This window comes from Lissotriton helveticus, chromosome 2_1, assembly GCF_964261635.1.
Source record: "Lissotriton helveticus chromosome 2_1, aLisHel1.1, whole genome shotgun sequence".
Lineage (NCBI taxonomy): Eukaryota > Metazoa > Chordata > Amphibia > Caudata > Salamandridae > Lissotriton > Lissotriton helveticus.
Genome location: NC_136059.1, coordinates 1542908293 through 1542931373, shown reverse-complemented (window position 1 = coordinate 1542931373; position 23081 = coordinate 1542908293). Strand labels below are relative to the sequence as shown.

General features: G+C 47.2%; 2 protein-coding genes across 9 annotated transcripts in view; one reads left to right on the top strand and one right to left on the bottom strand.

The window, feature by feature from the left end:
* Positions 1-23081, top strand: part of GTF2E2 (general transcription factor IIE subunit 2) — a 297176-nt gene that overhangs the window by 52877 nt on the left and 221218 nt on the right. The gene's annotated exons all lie outside the window — the stretch shown is intronic.
* The window catches only part of SMIM18 (small integral membrane protein 18), a 30970-nt gene continuing 16001 nt past the window's right edge, over positions 8113-23081 (bottom strand). For all 5 annotated transcript variants that reach the window (XM_078677573.1, XM_078677569.1, XM_078677571.1 and 2 more), the window contains exon 2: positions 8113-8609. In XM_078677573.1, the coding sequence (XP_078533699.1) occupies positions 8290-8580 (291 nt within the window). In that variant the 5' untranslated portion in view covers positions 8581-8609 and the 3' untranslated portion in view covers positions 8113-8289. The remainder of the gene's footprint in view (positions 8610-23081) is intronic.

Here is a 23081-nt window from a genome sequence, read left to right as displayed (position 1 = left end):
TCTAACTTATCCCAGTCCAGCCAGGATACAGAGCATTCAAGCCTTAGTCACAAAGTTTCAAAACCAACACTCTCTCCCAGCCAGAGTGTTCATGCAACTAATAGGCATGATGGCATCTTGCATTTTTATTGTACCATATGCAAGACTGCAAATGCGCCCATTCCAGGAATGTCTAGCACATCAGTGGAATCAGGCTCAAGGACAACTTACAGACATGGTGTTGTTGGACAGCCGCACACATCGCTCTCTGCAGTGGTGGAACACCAAAAACCTGTCCAGAGGGCGGCCGTTCCTCGAACCTGTGCCACAGATAGTACTGACAACAGACGCACCCCTCACAGGATGTGGAGCCCATCTGCTCCACCATACAACTCAGGGAAAATGGACCGCTCAAAAAGAGGTGCTTCACATCAATCACCTAGAGCTGCTAGCAATATTCCTAGCACTAAAATCCTTCCAAGTACATGTACAGAACAAAACTGTCTTGATCAGGACGGACAACATGACAGCCATGTACTATATTCAAAAACAAGGAGGCACACATTCCCTGCAACTGTCCCAGCTAGCACAGAACATTTGGAGATGGGCCATTCCACAAAAGATATGTGCTTGCAGAACACCTTCCAGGAGTTCACAATCAGATAGCTGATCTGTAAAGTCGACAGACACAACAGATTCACGAATGGGAACTACATCTGCAAGTTCTTCTACCATTCTTTCACAAGTGGGGTCATCCAGACATAGATCTGTTTGCCGAAAACGCAAAATGCCCAAACTTCGCCGCCAGGTTGCCACACCCGCTGTCCAAGGGCAATGCGATATGGATGAACAGGTCAGGCAGATTTGCGTACGCTTTTCCTCCAATCCCACTAATATCAAATTAACTGCAATTCCTTACATGGAAAACAGCTTTTCTTATTGCTATTAGCTCTCTTAGGAGAGTTAGTGAGATTCAAGCTTTCACTATACAAGAACCATTTTTACAATTACACTGTAACAAGGTGGTTCTACGGACTAATCCCAAATTCCTTCTAAAGTAATTACTCCTTTTCATCTAAATCAATCAGTAGAGTTACAAGTGTTTTTTCAAAACCCAGACTCTGTAGCAGAAAGGCTCTACACACACTAGATGTAAAAATAGCTCTTCTCTATTACATCGATAGGACCAAATCCTTTCGTAAAACAAAGCAACTGTTTCTAGCTTTCTCTCCACCACATAAAGGCAACCCCATTTCTAAAGCTGGAATTGCAAGGTGGATTGTAAAATGTATACAAATATGCTATCACAAAGTAAAACGTACATTAACCGTTTCTCCTAGAGCGCACTCCACATGCAAACTAGGAGCCTCCCATGGCTTTCTTGGGGAATATTGCCTTAGAAGACATCTGCAAAGCAGCAACATGGTCTACAACACCCACCTTCACTAAACCCTACTGTGATGATGTGCAAGCCAAGCAGCAAGCTGCAGTAGGCCAAGCTGTCATCAAAACTCTTTTTCAAACTGCTGCAACAGATACAGGTGACCACCGGTAGGAGAGACACTGCTGTACAATCAATGCACAGTGTGAGATCTTCAGCTCATATGCCTCGAACGGAAAATGCTACATACCAGTATGCATCTGTTCTTGGCATGTAGAGCTGCAGAGTCTCACACGCCCACCCGCCTCCCCAGGACCTGTATCTGTTCCAGTTCTATCTTAATTAGATATACACACGGACATCCCTTTTTCTATTTCTACTAACTATCATTTCCCATCATGGCGAAAAACAATCTAAGGATGGAGTCGATGCCCATGCGCACTATCGTCCAAGGGAGGAGTCGCCTATCTCGTGACTACAAAGACTTCTTCCAAGACGACAACAACATGCAATCATCTGAGCCCAACACCAGGTGGCGATCTAATGCACAGTGTGAAACTCTGCAGCTCTACATGCCAAGAACAGATGCATACTGGTAAGTAGCATTTTCCTTCTGCAGCAGTCATTTACAAAAGACAGAGTTTACGTTAAATGTTTCAGTTGAGCTTTTGTGAGTACACTTGGAATCTTTTTTTGATGCATTAAAAGTGTGAACATTCTTATTAACATTAATGTTTAAAGAATAAGACAAAAATCATTTTACATTGTGCTTTTTGGATGATGAAAGCCGTCCTATAACTAGACCACTTACCTCTTTATTACATGAACCCTATATAGTAAAATCCGAACAGCATGCACAAATAGATGAAATGAACAATCCAATCCGAGATGATGCCTGTAGAGATTATCTGTTGTTGCCCGATACCAAGTTGATGTATAAATACCAATTTGTGCTTTTCAGTCAAATGTAAAATGTCCTAAAAGCGTAAGAAGAAAGGTCATAGTTCCATGCAAACCTAGCAGCTGCATGTTCCAGAAAATGTTTACTTTTTGTATTTCCAAGGTGTAGTCATCTTCTGTACTGACATCCACCTGTGCCACCAGGTGTCTTCACCATGCGTTTCTTAGTTCTCTTTGAAAGTCCTTTTTTCCGTTATCTTTTACAGATTTTTGGTTGGTGGCTTGTGGTATACAAAACGTTCAATGTGTAGTTGCACCAGAGATTGTTCATTGGAGTTCAGCGTTTGGGCTCAAAATAACAGTTGAAACTTTTCCTTGGAGGCAAATGGTTTTTCTCTCGACTTTCCAGCGTTCTGTTAGTTGTATACATCTTTCCTGGCATTGCTCCTCTCTGCTTCGCCAAGAGCTGCATTCGATGCTTTCTCCGCGTCTGCCACAATATCTTGTCTTGGTTACCTAAGATGCTGAATCTATAGAGTCTCAGATGAGAATAACTCTAGTTAATAGTTTTCCAAATAGCAGAAAACAAATCGGGTAAGGAACTATATTTTAAGGCGAGTGCTGTTGTGTGAGGTACAAATATGTTATTTGGCCCTTCATGTTACAGGGATAGAAGGATGGCATGGAGAGAGAAAATGGAACCCGCACTTTCGTTTCTAGGAATCTCCACCTCTGAAAATTATGCCTAGAAATGACTATGGGGTGCATGACTGGGGGATCAGCATCAAAGTGGGGGGATTCAGACGTTAGCTGTTGTGCAGTGTCATTAACACTTTGTGGTATTTATCACTATCCCACATAATTATTGGTTTGGAGTGAATAAAGCAGTGAAAGACCTGATATTTCATTGAATCAAAAATGAGACCAAATCACTTTGGGGCCTATTCACAAACATCATTTGTAGTATGTTTAGTAGTACTGCAATAGTCGTACTTACGCATTGCAAAATGCTATTCACAAACCTTCACACTGAGGCCCCCGCCCCGCCCCCCCATCCTATCTTTTATGTGCAGAGATCTCCACTCAGACTGCAAAGATCTCCACTTATTTTTTTTATGCTTTAATAATAAATACGGGCGGGATAGTGGACTGGCTGGAAATGGGGAGAACTGACTACTAAATGGGATGGGTTTAGGGAGGAATAAGGAGGGGTTAATTCATGGGAATGAGGGGGTGTACGGAGGGACATGCAGCCATCCACAAAAGAGTAAGCACATTGCTATTCACAAGCTACAGTTCTAATGTTTCTGAGGCCAAAAAGGACCCAAAACAGTAGTAAATGTACTCCAATTTGCACCTGGAGTAGTTTCAACACCACATATAGCCAAACCCTGGTACAACACCCTCTCAAAGAAAATAATGGAGGCGGCTACTTGAAATAACACACTATATGCAATAATATTAAAACACATTATTGTATTTTGACTTCTTAAAATAATATACATTTAATTAAATGTGTGTGCATATGTATGCGTGTGTATATATGTATATCCAGCATTTTACTTTAGGTTTTTGTAATCTTTAAGAAATAATTTTAATTTAATGAAATATTTAATAACATGTTAATAGTGCTGTACCATGTTTTACTGCACTCTGCTTTCAAAATAAATATATACAATTATTGACATTATTATTTAACATAAAAAGATGTTTTTGTTAACGTTTAATAAACTTTTTTACAATTTCCCTACACTTTACCACTGCCTGCTTTTGAAAAGGTACAAGTATCTTTACACTCTCACATGTGGCTCTGCCACTGGTTTCGGGGAGTGGAGACATGTAAGCCTATGCTTTTGAATAACTTTACAATCAGGAATGATCAATAGATAAAAGCATTAAAGTTACTAAAAACTGTAAAAGTAAATTTACTCGTGGTAAATCTACACATGTAAATTTACCTTTATAAATAGGGCCCTTTGTCTTGCTCATGTACGGGGGCTAGTCACAAATGTAAATTTACACGAGTAAATCTACATGTGTATATTTGCTCTTACACCTTTGTAGTACATTTACTATGTTTAGTTCACTAATTAAAATGTAAATTTACTATAAAGTGTAGTAGGGTATATGATGGGGGGGGGGTGTAGAGGAGTGCTTGCATCTTGGTTCCAATAAGCATTGTATGAAGCAAACGTTTTGGCTTCTGTGGTCCCTGTGTGTTCAATAGCAAGTGTTTTGTTCCGTTTTTTGTTGTGGAAAACACAAAAGAAACCACGTAGAAGATCATTTTGATCAAGGGTTACTGCAACATAGTCCTCCACCCTGTCCCTATCCCTGAAATCGTTTCTGCACTCAGACTGTTAGCTATGGTCATTTTCATTTGGAGAAAATTAAAAGTACCTCTCAATGTGATTGTTTCTTGGATGCAGCTCTTCTGAGTCCGTCTTAGTTTGCTTTTTAGGTCTCGCCTGGCGATCGCAGCGCTGTCGCCAGCGAGATCTATTGTCACTGACTTGCCTCTCATGGGAGACCGGAGGTGGGCACGCGCAGGACGGACTGGAAATTTGAACGCTCGCGTTCACCGCGTACAGTCACGCAATGTGCACATCTCCTGTCCCCCTTTCGTCTTTTTAGTGCGGGGTGAGACAGTTGCACTCCGGGAATAGACATAGTGTTTAAACGTACCCCTCACTCACCGGGCTGACTCGGGACTCTCCCGCTGCTCTCCAGGCAGGTCTTTCCTCATCAGGTCTGCCGGTAACTCTGCTCTGCAGGCACCCTCCAGTGGAGTTTCCTTTAGGGACTTGCTGGTCACCTCTGTGGTGCTCCTGACTCCTGCCAGGCCTTGAGGAGTCCCTGCTCATCGGGCTCTCTCTCTCGTCAGCGGGTCAGGCTCGGCAGCAGGCGGGGCTCTCCACGAGCACAGGAGCCCGGCTAGCTTCACGGGCACAGGAGCGCGGGGTAGGCTCCCGCCTGCTTCCTGTCTTCTTGCGGCCCCACCCCGTCCCAACACAGGTTGCCTGGCTTCCTGTCCGAGCCGGGCTGCGCCGGTGATTTCCTCAATACGGCGGCTGCAATAAGGGGTAGGCTCCTGCTCCAAATTAAAGATAATAGCGGGGTGGGCACCCGCTTTTTCAACGAGCACCACTGCAAACTAGAGCTTATCAACTCTGCAGGTACAGATCAACTCGGGGTTATTTTGAGCGAGTTTTGAAAATGTGTTTACTGCACAGAATCGACTCTGGACTAATCACGTTTTCCCAGCTGCTTTTTAAAAAAACACCTTGGCGTTTGAGCCTTCTGCTGTGTTTCCAATAAGGGCTGACGCGAGGCCATTTGTCCTGCAGGGACTGGCGCATGATGTCAGCTGGGCAGAGCTGGCGTAATCTGGAGCAAATCTAGGTTACATTTGTTGACGGGCTCATCACATGTTTGGCTGTCATAACCAAGTTAAGATGCGCTCATACGGCGAGGCGGTCTGTCGGTAACTTATTATAACTTGCTGGCGCCCGTTCCGCTGCCCAGGGCAGGTTTAATTAAGAAGGGAGACCTGCTTGCGGTGTTAGCGGCTGTTGCGCATTCTGTCACACACTGTCGAGCTGTGTGGGAGAGTTTGAGAAAAGATTAACACAGCTGACCTTTAACGCTCACAGAGGGTTGAAATGAAGCCTGCAGTCCGCTTTATCTTACTCTGATATCCGCCGATTATGATGGCTAGGAAAGCGGCATGTCCCTACCTGCAGACTCCATCTGTCAGGCATCTGTCAGCATGTCTCGGGTGTGCATGTTTTTAAATGAAGTAGAGAAAAAAACATACCGAGTCAACCTGGTTTCTGCGTGACTAAAGTGGCGAACAAAACATGAGCCATAAATAATACTGTGTGTGTTGTATCACTTCATTTTTGTAGTTCAGGCCCTTCCTTTTCACATTGTGCCCAAGCTACCTAACTTTGGCTATTTTAACAAGCACAGACAAGTTTGGATTTTTATAGAGTACAGCATTAGATTGTAAGCGTGTGGATGACTGGTGTTTAATGGCAACATTTTGTGGCACAAGATGATTAGAGTATCAGCAATGAGCGTGACAATCAAGAGGGTGTTGCGGCTTACCTTTTAATTTCTCCTTTCAAATACTCTTTGCTCAATGTGCATAGGTGTATGTGGGGCGTCTGTGGCCCTAAAGGCTGGAGATGGGCTCGCGCATCCCCCTCCCCTTTAACAATAATACGGCTCCAGAGGATGGGGTCCTTGGACCTGTAAAGGCTTGATGAGGGGTCCACATGCCTCCCTCCCCAATAATTAATAAACAAGCATTTGCAATGCAATAGGTCTCGCATATACAATTGGCATTGTAAATGACAATGCCTTTTATTTGTTTTAAAAACTAAAACAAAAGGTATTGTTATTTGCAATGTCAATAGCTCAAACTCGTTCTATATTGGAAAAGTAACAAAAAATGCAGGAAGCAATGCAGTAATGGCATTTAATTAAAATAATATTAACAAAAAATATGTGAAAAAACACTTGTGTGTCACACCACCGAAATCTAAATACCCTAAACAAATTCCTTAAAGTGGCCGCAGCATTTCCCTCCACCACCCGCTCCATTTCAGTGTGCTTGGAGTGAGGTAGCAAGAGGCGCTGACATCCAGGAAAACAAAATACTTTTTAACCAGCATTTGCAATGCAATAGGTTTCGCATTTGCGAGAGTTTAAGCTATTGGCATTGTAAAGACAATGCCTTTTATTTATGTGTTAGTTTTCAAAACAGATAAATAAAAGGCATTGACATTTACAATGCCAACCGCTTAAACTCTAACAAATGCGAGACCTATTGCATTTGAAATGCTTGTTCACAATAGTTAGCATATCCATACATGCTATCTCATGTAATTTGGGGACAAGACCAACATTTGTTTAGTTAAAAGAGAAGGGGCGGGAGCAGTAATATAATTACTATTGCTACTAATATTTTGTTGTGATGCACACATTTTGATATGCAAATGGAGACTGGACGCCACTGGATATTTAGATCAATGGTCTCATTTCCAATCACCACATAGCTGTATTTGAATGATAAATGTCAGTGTCACGAGTGAGACCCAGTAGGATGGAAACAGTGATACAAATCCTTTATCACGTCCCGCTGTTTCCATAGACATTTGGTATATCCTGCTTGGAGAATATTGCTATATTTCACAGATTTGCCAGATATGTAGGATGTGTATTATTATGCCTCTGACAATTTCCTAGAGTTGTTTACCCACGAACCAGTGCATTGTAAAGCAATGCAGTTGTAGCCAAACATGATTCATAGATTGCCAATGAACGTACTGTCTGTTCGGCAAGCTACTTTCTGGGTTGGCAGCCTTTGCTTGTTTTATTACCACAGGTGTGGCATGCCACTCTATCATTGCAGACCTTCATTGAGTACTCTAGTTTTGGCTTTGTGTGTGCCCTTAACTCAGTCTATTATGGTTCACCAGGAAAACAGATATAAAACGCCCCATTCTGATTCCTGGCTATTTTTTGTAATTCATAATTTACCTCCACATTCCTTCCGTGTACCTCCATCCCTATTCTTGCTAGTCTTGCATTTTCTTATCTTCAGAGGTTTTTGCATTGTGTACCTTGATCAGAATAGCATGCTTTGTTTTACTGTTCTTTGCATTTGTATTGAAGAGCGTTATATCTGTTTTCTATTATTGTAAGGACGTTTTCTCGCACCAGAATTACCATCTCAGGTTTACTTTTTGTATCTAGGTACTTGGAGTAGATTTGCTGCATTGACAAAAGAGGCATGCAGATATAAAGCTAAAATGAAATCAATGAATGAAAGAGCAGATTATTGATTCAGTTAATATGCATTTTTTATATTTATTTTTGTTTGGAAGCCATTCAAATTGATAGATTCTATTACATGGTATACCATTTTATGCTGCTTAAGGCTTAGCAAGAAGGCATTTGTCCTGGCCTGTATTATAAGGACATGATGTATCAGTATGAGTTTGTTGATGGCATCAAGTGTCCTACACCACCTCTGTGCTGCGCATTCTCATGCTCTGCATCATGGACCTCACAGGGTTTGGTTCGTTCTTTAGATCCTTCGCCGTTTTGTCTTTGTCGCAGCACCAGCAGTCGAGCAGCTCATAAAGGAAAGCAAACAGCATGAGGGACATGACGGTAAAGATGAACAGAATCAGAATAACAAAGCAGGCAATGTTCCAGTTGTCATGGAAGGGGTAGATCTTTTGTATTTGAGATTCTACTTGTTGAATGATGGTGGCCGTTCCATTCTTCCAGGAGCTCAGAGATGCCATGGTGCTAAGATATGGTCTTGAAGCAAGAGCTGCAGAGAGAAATAAAAATCTGTGAAGTTATAAGACATTGCTCACTGAATTTTCAAGTGTTTAAAACATATGGATTACTTTCAACAGCTTGAGGTAGACTGACTATATTACACGGTTTATGAATTGCCATGTAAAACAGTATGACCACAGTGTGTTTATACTACATTTCTCATTTGCTAGCACTTTCGCTTAATGCCTTTAAGTCAAATTAGTTGATAAAGTCAACTATTTGAAGTTGATAAATTAGTGACTTCCTTTGGGAGCGGTTGCCCATGAAGCATGCTGGTTTGTAACACAGTGCTGTAGGTAAATATGGCTCAGCAACTCTCTAATATATGCAGACTTGCGTGATACTTCACCTAAAACCATACATACACAGATCATCTAGCAAAGCTAACCTTGGCCCGCCAAGAAATCGAGAAAGACCTACAAACTGTAGTAGAGGAGTAAAGATGATGTGAAGCCTCAGTGGTGCTCCAATTCCATTCCTAATGTTTGGACCACAATTTCCCTCACTACTGAGCAAAGATGGAAGTGAACCACCCAACAACATCAAAAGATCCGTTGAGGGACCTTAATAGCCAACTATATGGCATATTGGTGTTGTGGCGACTGTATGAGTAGTGCTTATTCTCTGTCTTTTAAATGTGTTTGGTTTGATGATGCCAAGTGGTAGTAGCAGGCCGGTAGTACGATTCTATAGGTGATCTTATGTGTTTTCAGAGCAGTATTGTAGAACAGTACACAACTAAAGTAGAGAAGAGAGGATACGAAGGGGAATCTACACCATTTTACAGGGACGTAAAGCTAAAAATAGCACATTATCATGAGACTGTAAGTGGAAGGAGCAGTGACTGCGGTGAAAAGGAAGACGTTAAGATGATTGAGAATGGAATTAATTAAAGAGGGGCTATATTCAAGAAGTGAAAGCAGTAATGGTGTGAGCTTATCCTGGGAGGGAAGGGGAGGGGAAATCCATATTTTTAGAGCAAAACCTGAGCCATTTTGAGACATTGTACAGTGCTTTTTAAAAGGAAGGGTTCAAGGAGGAGACTTTCCAAATTTAGAGAGAAGGGATGACCATTGTGATTTCAAGTTTGTGGCAGAGGTTGTGAGGAAAGGTGAAATTAAGTATTTTCTTCATCACACGTGAATATGTATCAAGCTACCTTCTGGAGTCAATTAAGCAAGATGATTATGCGAGTGATGTGGTTGAAATCAATATTGCCCGATATAAGATTAATAGCTTTCAGGAGAGAAGAATTTGCTTTTGGTATATCACTTAAAATTGAATTGCCAAAGTCCACTCTGGAGATTACAAATGATTGAGCTACAGCCTTGAAATTGTAGTCATGGATGAAGGGTTTCAAGACTCTTAGCAGCGTAAGTAGGTTTGGTGCATTTTTGGCCATGTTGTTGTTTGAGAATTGAGAGTGAAGTTGGAGCCATGAAAAAGAAACCAAGAGATTTGGTGAACTTGATGATGGACTGAGAATGGAACAGGTGTGGTTCATTCAGAGAGGGAGATGTGGAGAAATTCAGTTTTGAAAGGGTGAGGTTTATAATGTTGCATTGACACCCACGCCAGTATGTTTTATGGGATGGAAATTGCAGAGAAATTGTACTTTGCAGCTGAGACTTTTTAGTAAAGTGACGTGTCATCAGCTTATTGGTGATGGGTAATGCCACAAGTGTGTAGTAGAGATCTGAGAGATTTTACCTAAAGGTGAGAAAGGCCAAGAAAGGATCTTTGGGGAAGTTCCTTGAAGGCAAGAGATGGGACTAGGAAAGGTTATGCCAAGTTTAATGTTTTGTGTGCAGTTAGGAATGTACGGTGTACACCTATTGAAAATGGTCCCATCAAACCGTATATGTTTATATAGAATACCCAATAGGATTTTGACCATTTTCACAATTGATGACGAGCCAAAAAGGAACAAAGACCATTTTCCAGGATGCTGAAAGCATTGGCAATCGGAAGGGGCTCCCAGGGGCACCCACTGGCCAGCAATGGCGAAGTGTCCCATGAGAATATAGGAAGTTTATGCAAGCCAGTGTAAGTGGTCACCTCGGACCAGGGCACTAGTCGTAGGGTTCCAGAAGCTTCCCCTACGCAGAGCCTGACATACTCCCCACATAGTGGCAATGCAGTGTCCTCACATGTGGAGTTAAAAATATTGGTTAATATGTCTTGATATGGCTTCCCTAAAAGGGGTGTCTTGAAGTGCTTTGGCCTGAAGCCTCCAACTCGGTATACTAGGACAAACCCCCTATCCCAATGTTTTGTCATCAGCAGTGGGCAGTGATCGGAGAGGGTACGTACCAAGTACTCTGCCAAATGTATTTGCTTGGCCAGCGGTTCACTGCAGAGAAAAAGATCCAACCTAGTGTGGAGGACCTTGACCGTGGAGTAAAACAAGAACTCACAGGCATCTGTATGGCACAGACGCCACGTATCGAATACTATTGTGTAAGCCATCCAGTCCTGAAGTCTTTGCGATGCCCTGACACACAAGGCACAGATGAGGGGTAGAACGGTCCTGGGGATGTCCAAAACACAATTGAAGTCGCCATCCCCTATGCGGGGAGTGCATGGGTCCCGGAAGAGAGACGGAATTAGTACATCTAAGAATGCAGAATTATTACTGTTGAGGGCATAAACGACCACCAGCGTGAGTGGTACCCCCTCCATGTGGCCTTCTACCACCACGTATCTGCCCTCACTGTCAAATCTGTGCTTGATGTAAAAAATGGGTGCGTGTATGTCACAGATGGGATCCCTGGGGCAGTTCATATCAGGACCCCCCCCCCTTTCGCATTTACGTTCTTTTAGGACACATCTCCACCTTTTAGCAGGACACAAGTCGATAGTGTCTTTTGATTTTTAATTTATATATATATATATATATATATATATTTTTTTAAACTGTTTTTATTAATTTTGTGCACAAAACAGACAATTTCAATTCTCAGATCATCTCACTCATATTCCGTTTCTCCCCGCCTTGTACACACATACCCGTTCGACAAATCCTAAACATAACATCCCACCTCCCTCTCTACCCCCACCCCCCCCCTTGTCAGTGTGCCTCACATCCCCAATTACGGTTCGATTGGTCCAACATTGCAACAGCGGGTGGCACTCCCCTTCATTCACCGCCCACATAGAATTCCAGGTATGATCCAGCATTGCCAAATTCCAGTATCACAACCCCGGAGCCCGGTAACCCCCTCAATCCGCCCCCTCCCTGCCTCCGGTTCTCAGTTTAACTCCTTCCCTCCATCCCTGCGGCCTCCACCCCATTCCGTCCCGCGCCCCCTGCCCTATTCGCCAGCTCGCCAGTCTCCCCACCATCATCAGCCTCCATTAGCGACTGCAACTCTATCACTAGTGCGCTCCACGCCCTAGCTGTCTCCATCGCTTTATTATTAGCTGCGCGCCTAGCTAATTGCAATCGGAGAGTGCCCTCAGATGAGGCCCATTGCAGGAAACACCTCCGCCACCTCAGGAAGTTGGGTCCCCCTCTAGATTTCCAGTGTAGGGTAAGTTCCCTTTTGGCCATTATGAACCCCAAATCATAAAATTTACTAGTGACCTTAGTGGCAGGAGTATGGGGAAACCAAAGTAGCAGGCATGCACCCGCGTCTGCATCAATCTGCCGACCCGTGACCGCGTTCAGGCAAGCGAAAACATCCATCCAGTACGTGCCGAGCCCCGTGCAGGACCAGAACATATGTGCAAAGTCGGCGTCCCCCGCAGCGCAGCGTGGACAGGGCGACTGCGCTCCTCCAAAGATTCGATGGATCCTGGCAGGTGTCCAATATGCCCTATGGAGTGTATAATATTGAACCAGCTGGAACCGGACATTTCGGGTGCCCTTCCAGGCCCTACGTACTAGCTGGGGCCAAGTCGTCTCCGGTATCTGCCGTCCGAGGTCAGCCTCCCAGCGCTCCCGCAGCCCATCAAGGGGAGGGGGTTCAGCCAGCGCCAGTCTCCTATATAAGCATGTGAAGGCCTTATGCGTGCCAGCCGCCATCACTACGTACTGGCAGCCCAGTGACGTGGGCGGTTCCACCAGCCCCATCCTCCAACGCCTCTGAATCCCGGCAACCAAAGCCGCGTGCAACAGGTAGTCACCCCGCGGGAGCCCGAATGTCTCTTGTAGTGCACCGAACGGCTGCAAGGCACCGTCCCGATATAAGTCACCCAGCATGTGGACCCCAAGGTCCTCCCAGCCTTCAAGCGCCGACCAATCTCCGCCGTGCGGGATGGCAGTACACATCCCCAGTGGTATCTCCGGTGCATAGGGCGTTCGGCACCCCCCCCGTCTGTGGCAGCGTAACCAGCACCTGCGAAGAGTACGCTCCTCAAGGGTCAGCTGCTCCAGCCGAAGTTCCTGTTGGAGCACAATAAAGGACAGAACATGGCGCTGCACAAGCCGACCCTGCGGGCCGTCCGGTCCTCTGAATTCTCGCGCCACCGCCTGCGTGAGCCATTGAAGTTGAGCAGCCAAGTAATACCACTCAAAATCTGGTACGGCCATACCACCCTCATCCCGGGCCCTTAGCAAAGTATTCAGGGCTACCCGTCGCCTGCCAGTGCCCCAAATAAAGCCGATCACCACGGACCTCAGAGTGCGGAAGAAGGAGGATGGGATCCACACCGGCAACGTACGGAAAAAATAAAGGAATCTCGGCAGGACCACCATTTTTAACAAGGCTATCCGCCCCGCAACAGATAACGGGAGGACATGCCAAAACCTCATACTACCTCTGATGCCCCTCATGGCTCTTCCCACATTCCCCTCGTACAGTAGCGAATGGGTGTGATATATATGAACTCCAAGATACTGCAGGCAATCCGGTTCCCAGCACAGACCATCCAGCACCGCCGGTTGAACACAGCGAGCGGTTAAGGGGAAGAGGCAGGTCTTGGACCAATTAACCCGAAGGCCCGATAGGTCCCCGAATTCTCGAAGCAAGGCACGTGCCCCCGACACGGACGAATCTACATCCGCCAGGAACAACAAGAGGTCGTCTGCATACAGGGAGATATAATGCACGTCGCCTCGGGATAGTACTCCGGCAAAGGACCGACCCTGTCGGGCCCGAGCCGCCAGCGGCTCGATTGCCAATGCGAAAAGGAGCGGGGACAAGGAGCAACCCTGTCTAGTGCCCCGCCCGACCGTGCATGCTGCCGATATTGAGCGGCCCGTTCGGACCCTAGCAGTGGCCGACTCGTAGAGTAGCCTCGTCCAACGGACAAAGCCCTCACCCAGCCCGAACCGAAGGAGCACGCAGTACAAATAAGGCCATTCCACGCTGTCGAAGGCCTTTTCAATGTCCACCGACAGCGCCGCCGCCCCCGCAGGGCCCTCCCCCTCTACATCCATAATTCTTATCAGACGTCGTGTGCACGTCGAGGTGTTCCTAGTGGGGATAAATCCCGACTGGTCTGGATGAACCAACGAGCACATATGAGTTGATAGCCTCGTCGCTAATATCCTGCTCAACACCTTGTAGTCTACCGTGAGCATCGACAACGGCCGATACGCCGTTCTAGCCGTAGGGACGCCGCCCTTTTTCAACAGCGGGATGACAATCGCCTCTCGCGCCGACGTCGGTAGTTCACCCCGCTCCCAGGCCTCCTCATACACCTGGTGGAGGCGAGGTGCCAGCAAATCCACATACGCCGCGTAAAACTCCACAGGGAGACCATCCCCCCCCGGTGTCTTCTTCCTGGCCATATGTTTAATCGCCGCCCTAATCTCCCCCTGTGTAATAGCCGCCCCAAGTGAAGTGCCCTGTTCTAGTTCTAGCCGTGGCAGCTGGGCCTCCTCAAGGAAGGCACCCAGCTCCGCAGGGCAAGCCGTCATCCGACTCCGATAGAGTTCCGCATAATACTCCCGGAACTGAGTGTTAATCTCCAGTTGCGAATGGACCACGCCCCCGGCTGATGTAGCTAACGACAGGATCGGTGTGCCCCTGGTAGTAGGGGTCGCCAGCCAGGCCAGCAGCGTGCTGACCCGATCTCGCTCCGCATGCGCCCGGACCATGTATTCCCGGTAGTCATGACATCGGAGCCTCTCCACCTGGGCGGCCACCCGTTCCCGAGCTTCCAGCACATCGTCCTTATTACCACCCGCTCCGTGACTGTTCCTCTCCGCCAGGCGCAGTGTAGTCTCCTCCCGCGTGATATCGGCTAACAGCGTCCGGCGAACCCCCGATGTGGACGAAAGGCACGCGCCTCGCACCACCACCTTGAAGGCGTCCCACTCAATTGCTCGAGTGGACGCTGTCCCCGAGTTCTCAAGGAAATAGCGCTCAATGCAGTTCTGCAAGTCAGCGTGAAAGACTGGGTCCTCCAGCGTCAACGGATTCAGCCGCCACGAAGGGACCGGCTGTCGCTGCCTGGTCCAGAGGACCGTAAGCAGGCAAGGGTTATGGTCCGATATGGTCCGCGCCAGGTACTCTCAATCATGCGTGAGCTCCTGGGCCCCACTTGAGCAGAGGAACGTGTCAAGACGCACATGTAAATCATGCGGTACCGAATAGAACGATTAATCCCTAACCGTGGGATGGCACGTCCGCCACGCGTCCTGCAGTCCCCAGCGGTCCTGCCAGTCTCTCCAGACCGCGGCCACTCTACGCACCACCGACCGAGCCAGCGGCGGATGAGAACGGTCCAACTCAACATCTGTCACCGAGTTAAAATCCCCACCCATGTACACCGTACTCACGAGCACATCCGAAAGTCGACTCGACAAGACGGAGAAGAACGCTGCCTGATCAAAGTTGGGGGCATATACGCTACAGAACGCCACATCTCGGCCATCCAGCCTCCCCAACACTGCCACAAACCTCCCGTCTTGATCCACTCTAGTGATCAACGGTTGAAAGGGGACACCCGCCCTCACCCAAATGAGTACCCCCCTCGCATGCGCAGAATAAGTAGTATAGAAGAGTTGCCCTCTCCAACGCCGCTGCAGCGCTTGACCCTCCGCCAAAGTTAAATGCGTCTCCTGCAAGAAAGCCACCTGGACCCCCCTTCGGACTAAATATGCATGTACTTTATACCTCTTCCTCATGGAGTTAAGCCCCCGCACATTCCAGGTAATGCACTTCAGTTCCAATCTAGCCGCCATCAATGGGCACATAGCGTAGTCCAAAACCCCACAGTCTCACCAGCACACTGACAGTACCCAGCAACTCAACAGCCCCATAACATCCCCAACCAACGCCCCTCCCACCCACCCCCAGAACAGGCATCAAACAGTTGTCACCCATCCAAACCCCACCCCCGATTACGAGGGAAACTCTGGTAAGTACCAGAGACTCACGAAGTACGTGAGGTCGAGGAGGTGTCCACTCACCAACCCGCCGGACAGCCAAAACCCATCCCACCAGAGGCGCCGATCCCGGCTATTAACAGTCCTCCCCCACCCCACCCCCGGCTGCACCACCCCACAACAACAACCAGGCCCGAAGCCCATCACCCTCCATAGGATGCGGAGCACAAGTGCCCCTCTGGGCGCCCAGAGCACAGGGCCTCTGGGGCTCTCAGTATGTTCACCCCGCCGGGCCCGCAGTTCCCCTTACTGTCTGGTACTCAACGGCTCGTAGTCACTCATCCAGTAGGCCATCCGCCGTTTGCGGCGTGATCCGGAGCCGCTCCCCTATGTCCTTGTCCGAAGCTTCATCTGACCCTCCTGGTTCCGCCTCATCCGAATCCTGTCTCGAGCCCGAGTCTGCCACCTGAGTCTGATGCACCACTCCAGAGATGTCCGACACTGCTTGCAGGGCATCTCTCCTTTCCTGTGCAGTTTGAGAAGCTGAAGGTGACCTCCTGCCCTGCTCTCTCCTCCGATTGCGCCTGCTCCTGCGCGGTCTCGGCCGGGTCTCTGCACTCTCCGTCCAAGTACCCGAACCATCCTTGCCCGCTCTGTATCGCTCCAACCACTGCCAGGCTTCGTCCGGGGAATCACAGAACGTCGCTACTCCGTCCACCAGCACCTTCAGGCGGGCAGGAAACAACAGAGAGTATTGAACCCCTTCATCACGGAGAGCTCTCTTGACAGCTATAAAGGAATAGCGGCTGTGTTGGACCTCCTGGGAGTAGTCTTGGAAGATCGATACAGAGGCGTTGTCCACCTTATAGGGGCCAGCCAGTCTGGCCTGCCGCAATATAAGGTCCCGGTCCCTGAAGTGGAGCAGCCGGGCTATCACCGGCCTCGGAGGTCGGCCCGGGGCAAGGGGACGCGCCGGGACCCTATGAGCCCTCTCCAAAGTGTAGTCAAGCCCTCAGTGACCACCACGTCCCGCAGCCATTTCTCCAGGTACGCAACCATATCGTCCCCCTCGATATTTTCAGGCAATCCCACCACCGGATGTTGTTGCGTCTGTTGCGTCCTTCTGCGTCGGCCGCCCTCCGTTCCAACATTCGCACCCTACGGGTTAGGTCCTCCAGGGCAACGTCCGACGCCTTCTGGGCTGGTTCCAGCGTTCCTATCGCCAGTTCTGTGGCTTTGACCCGGTCCGCAAGCTTTCCATGGTCCGCCTTCAGAAGGCCAAGGCTCGTGGATACCTGGGCGATGTCCTGGCGCAGCGCCTCCCTCGTGTCCCCAATAGCCTGAAGAATCTGGTCCAGCTGTTGCTGCTGTAACCCCGCTGTCCGATCACCCGCAGTTTGCTGCTGATCCAGGGGTCCGTCGAATCCTCCACCTGGTCCGGCTGCGCGGCGCCCACTCCCTTCCGTGGCTTCCCCATGGCAGCGAGCCGGCGATCACGGCGCCACCAGCCCCGCAGGATCACCCAACCTGGGTCCGCAGCAAGGCCAAATGAGGTAGTCCGCCAAGAAGCCTATCGGGTCAACAGGACCCAGCACAGGGACGAAAAAGGAAGGAAGGGAGGGCGACCAGCCAGCACAGCCAGGACCCGGCCCCACTATCTCCAAAGAGGTGCACTGCGCCCCAGGCCTCCGGCGCCAACAGCGTAGACCGCCAGGGATCCTGCCTGCGTCCAAATCGTCCCCGCTGGCCGCCTGCTGCACAATGTCCGTGAAGGGGGTATAACGGGCCCAGGCCCTCCTCGGCACCAGCCGGTCGTCCCAGGGAGTCCGCAGGGACAGGGTCACCGGCGCCGCCGGTCGCCGCAAAACACAAGGGGGCTCCTTCCGGTGATCCCAGGGCCCCCCCAACGATTGTGGCCACTAGTCCCGGCAAGCTCTGCCAGAGTCCAACAGTCCCGCCTCCAAATCAGTGCCCCCGGGCACTAGGCCGGCGGCGCTCCACTAACTCAGCCACAGGAGCAAGGCGCCAGGCGGCTACCGCACCGTCCCTCGACGTCGGGCACCTCCGCCCCCAGCAGCCGCTTCTAACCTTCTGCTGCGCCGGTGTCCAGGCGTCCGCCCCGCCGATGTCCGGTGTTTCAGGTCCGGTCCGCAGGACCCCAGGGCGTCGCTGTCCTTTCCCAGTGCTCAGGCGCCCGTCAGCGCTGCCCGCCAGCCTCCCACGTCAGAGAAGCTCCGGCGGCCCTCAGAAATCTAGGCCGGGGATCGGCCGTCACGCATAGGCCCAGGCAAAATGGCCGGCTGGCGCTCTCGCGGAACCCGCCGAGGGGCGCGATTCTCCGCTGCTGCGGGACCCAGCGCGGTCCCTCTCGGCGCTAAGGCAACCCGTGGCTCTCAGCTGGCGAGCCCGGGTGTTGGCGCCGCCGGGGGGGGTCTGCAATCAGGATAATCCCCGAGATCGGCCTGGAGCTCAGGGCTCAGGCATCCATTTATATTTACAGGTGACTGTTGCAGCGACTATTTCTCCTGCGGTCTCTCGACCTTCTTTACCAGTCTCAGGTCGTCCTTCTATACCATTATAATCTTCTCAAGAACAACTGAAAAATGCGTACAAAACGAAGAATGGTGTTTCAAATTGTAAATTGGTTATGTACCTAGGGAAGCATCAACTCAAAAACAAAAATGAATCCCACCACCCTTTGTTCCAAGTTTTCAATGAATGCTTTTAGAGTTTTAAGGGTGTTAAAGCTCCTCAGGCAACCTTGCAATCCATAACATGGTCCTAAAAGGCGGGAATAGTTGTCAGTTATACCTTGCAGGAGGCAAACTGCAGACTATATTCATCAACTAAAATGATTGGCTCAAATCGTTGTTTCTAGTTAATTCCTCCTAAAACTTGTCTTGACTCACCCATTAAAGCCAGTTCATAATGTCATCCGAATTAGGATTACGACTTATAGTTTTAAGGGATTTCTTTTCTTGACATTCTCATTTCTATTTATCTGTGTTTATTTTTTGCTTATGTTCAGTCTGGTTTCTCATATTTTCTTTGTGTGCTATCTGAAATGTAAGGTGATTCCAACATATTTCCACATTTAGTAAATGTGCCCTAACCACTGAATTTCTTTCAGGTTCTAGTCCTATACAAATCCATTTACACTGAAACTAAACTCTGAAAACAGTTCTGTTCAGACTTGTACATCTGAAGCCACCTAAGCTTCATCTTCTTAAAGAAGTCTCCGCTATTTAGCTTCCCATGTCTTCAGCACTGCCAGTTCCCTGGCGGTCGTGATTCACAGCATTGACGGCCTCTAAAAGAAGATCTGCTTCCCTTTTTCCCATTTTGGAAAAAAAATCAGGAACTTGTGGGTTATTGTCTGTATTTAGGTGTATTGGCGTGTAAAATTAGAAAATTGGGACACTTGATTATGGATAGATGCATGCAATCTGTGGGAGACTTCAGTTTTCGCAGCTGCCAATTTCACATTATTTTAACAGTAACAAACTGCCTTGGCTCAGCCAAATACTTAGGGGTGATTTTTTTAATACGGTGCAGTTCACAGGAAAGCTCAAGCACTGAATCCTATTCGACTCGAACAAGCTACTGCTTGTTCAGTTATAACATTACTATGGTAAACCACGTTGAAATATCTACCAAGATGTGTTCTGAAGCGCCTTTATTAAAAAGCATTTATCTGGTCTTGAGAATGGAGTTACAGAAGTTGCCATTGGTAATTTAAAGTGTATTGTACTTGGACGCGACATGAGTGATTGTAGTGGATAGACAAATTACTGGAACAACTACAAATGATTTTGTCCTTAAGTATCCATGATAGCACCAGTGAATACTGAATCCACTTCTTATTTGTCTTCTGAGTGATTGCAGACTCCATATTTACCAAATGGAGGATGCAAGGAGATCAACAATGCTGGTATTGTGGGTTCTTGATAACTGCCAATACACCAAGGGCTGTATTACAGAAGGTGCCCCCAGTGGTGTAACACAGGGCACCGCAGCCCCTGCAGTGCCAGGGGGCCCCAGGCTGCCCCCTCAGCAAGGTACTCTGGCCAGAGAGCTCCTGACTGAGTCCAGAGGGGGCCCCTCCCGTACCTTGCAGGGGGGCCCTCTAAAGTTTTGTTACGCCAGTGGTGCCCCGGAGGTGCAACGGGCGTTTGCGCCCGCTTTGCGTGTCCCATGGGCACCTTGGTATTATAGAAGGGGGCGCAGGCGTTTGTGCATCCCCTTCTATAATACCAATAACGCTGGCACACTTAATGCGCCAGCGCTACCTTCAGATTGTGTTCCCTCATTTGCATAGCGGCATTCCCTATGCAAATAAGGGAATTCCTTTGACTCTGCGCCCGCGCCATATTACAGATGCGGGCGCAGAGTCAAAGGAGCCCTCAGGAGGCGCACTGACAGTGCGCCATTTAAAAAGTTGACGCACTGTCAGTGCACCTCCTGACAGCAGCCCTCTGCAGGGGGTAGAGTGGGTACCATGGACCGCCCCAGATATCCAATTGCAGGCGGGTGCAGTCACAGACTGCACCCGCCTGCAAGCTCTAATCCCCTGTGAAAGTGCAGGCGGGTGCCGCCAGCACAGTGAAAACACGGAGCCGCTGCTTTGTGTTTTCACATGAATGTACTGCCCCTAAGGCAACACGAGTTCGCGACTGCCCTGGGTCCTGAAAATGTTTTCTTTTCTCCCCTCAAAATCCTTTTATTGTATTTCAAGACAGCAAGGCACATACATGACAAAAACCATCAAATACATGCAGATGCGACCTACGATCATGACCAAAATAATCTAGAGGCCAGTTGCTCTCAAGGCAGCCAAACTGAATTATGCAAAAATTGTCAAAGGACCTTTTACATGAGTCTGCAAAATACATTGTCGCAGTACAGAAGAAAGGAATTCGAAACCAAGTAATAAAGGCCGAAACATCAACTACAGGTCAAAGTCTTCAGTGACGGAGGTAAGCACAGGGTGAGTGTTGCGGCTTAGTTTAAGGAATGCGCTCCTCTTCATCAGGTAACAGTGAATGAAGTGGAAAGGCAAATGCTCCAATGGTAGAGTCAATCAAATAGCTGGAGAGCTCTAGGCTTCCGTGGGTCAAAACATGCAAATTCTATACCAGTAAGGTAGTGGAACAGCAGGAGTCAAACATAGTGAAACGTAGACTCTGTTTTAGTTAAGTTTTTGGAGAGCTGCTGCTTTGCCAGTATTTGCCACACATGAGTAAACCACTGCGCCAATGAGGGGGTGTTGCTTTTCCATGCAATTGCCTCAAACTGCCCTGCTGCTAGAATCATGTAGCTAATCAGCTTCTAGTCGGGTCCTACTGGCCAGTTCTGGCGAGAGCGCTCGAGCTGGCAAAGAACAGGTGTTCAGTTTAGACAGGAAGTGAATGAGCTATGAAGATACTTTACATTTGGTTTTAACATGTCACGCTTTCTGTGTGATCAAAGACATAGGTTACTGGTCAGCTTATGTCTTCTTGCAAATTACTGATTATTTTATATTGGAGATTGGTGTTTACTTTTCTTTCACTGAACTGTCTGGCAATCTTTGTGAAATAAAAGACTAGTATATCAGAATTCTTTCCAACTCACAGAATTTAAATAGCTTACAAATGAACAGGACAAATATTTCAAAGTAGTATATCAGTAATTTGGAAAACACATTTTTGCAATTCAGAAGTGTGATGGAAACCGACATTGTAATAGGATCAGACATTGTAATAGGATTAAAACAAATCAGAACACTTTACATGGAGATGTGCAAATTATAAATAGTTTCAAAAACCCAACTTGCTAACATTATGGTTTGTATGCTACATAGTTTTATCAGTAAAACTTCATGTCAGGGGGAATTCTTTTGGCCATTTAAATGGAAAATGTGGCAGTGCAGTGTCATTATCCAGTCATCACATCATGCTTTGGTAAAATATTTAATAAAAGTAAGTGTTTTAAAACCTGAACTGAGAAACATTCCTTCCCGACCCCGCCCTGATGGCAATGCTGTTAGTCAACTAAGAGGTAAGTTAGGGGTCATGTGTACCGTATATGTGGGCTAGATTTCTATTCTACAAGGAGCAAATTTCTAGTCTGTTAAATAAAACAAAAGGTATACTGTAATAGAACTACCAATATGTTCAAAATTACAGTTGACAATAAAATATAAAATCCCTACTAAGAATGCCTGATAAGATTTATCAAAGTAAATCTTCTATACCCTTGTTTGTATAAGACGATCAACAACACAAAAACCCTTGCCTACTTACTACATTAATCTATGACATTTGATGCATCAAAATGCCTGGCCACAGGCTTTAGCTCAGTGGAATACTAATCCACCTTGAAGGAGTCCATACTCTTTAACACACGGTTTTCACAGTAAGCTCGTCAGAGCTACAGGCTTTCTCATAACTTTTCAATAAATAGAAATAAAACCTAGGCAATCTTGACATTGTTACCTCTGAGCCAATAAAGCCTATAACCTTGACTCAATAACCAACACAGGCCTTTTTGAAGTGCACATAACTGGCAAATATTAAGCATAAACTTATACAATTAAAATATGTATGAAATTGTAGTTGGCAAAATAATATACAACCCTTTTCAAAAGGGCCTGCCAATGAGTCTCACAGTGAAAATCTTCTACCCCCTGGGTTTGCCAGCGAGGGTGTCAATGATCAAAGGATTTGTCTAGCATGGTAATCTTTGAGATTTCACGCAACAAAGTACCTGTTTATAACCAGTAACAGCATGCAATAATATCCCACTGTTAAATATCTGTTGGCTTTAACTGCTTTTCACATTAAATAAGCCAGACCTACTGTTTTTGTCAGAACTTTCCATAATAAAAAGACGAGATAGAAGATATTGGGCTTAACTTTCCTCAGTAAATTAATCAGGTCTGTAGCTTTTGTCATTGCTGTTAAGCATAACTCACTTAGGCATACTGTATTGCATGTTAATTTTCCCACAGGGCAACAATCGGGCATACAGTCACTAGATAACAATTGCACTCAAAATTGCAATTACATAGTATTGTATTGTATTTATTATTTATAATGCGCAACTGTCACCCTACGGGTATCCTGGCGTAATAATATGGATAGTAATATACTATCTCTCCTAAGAGGCCTAGCAAGAATTATCACAATGCATACCTATCCC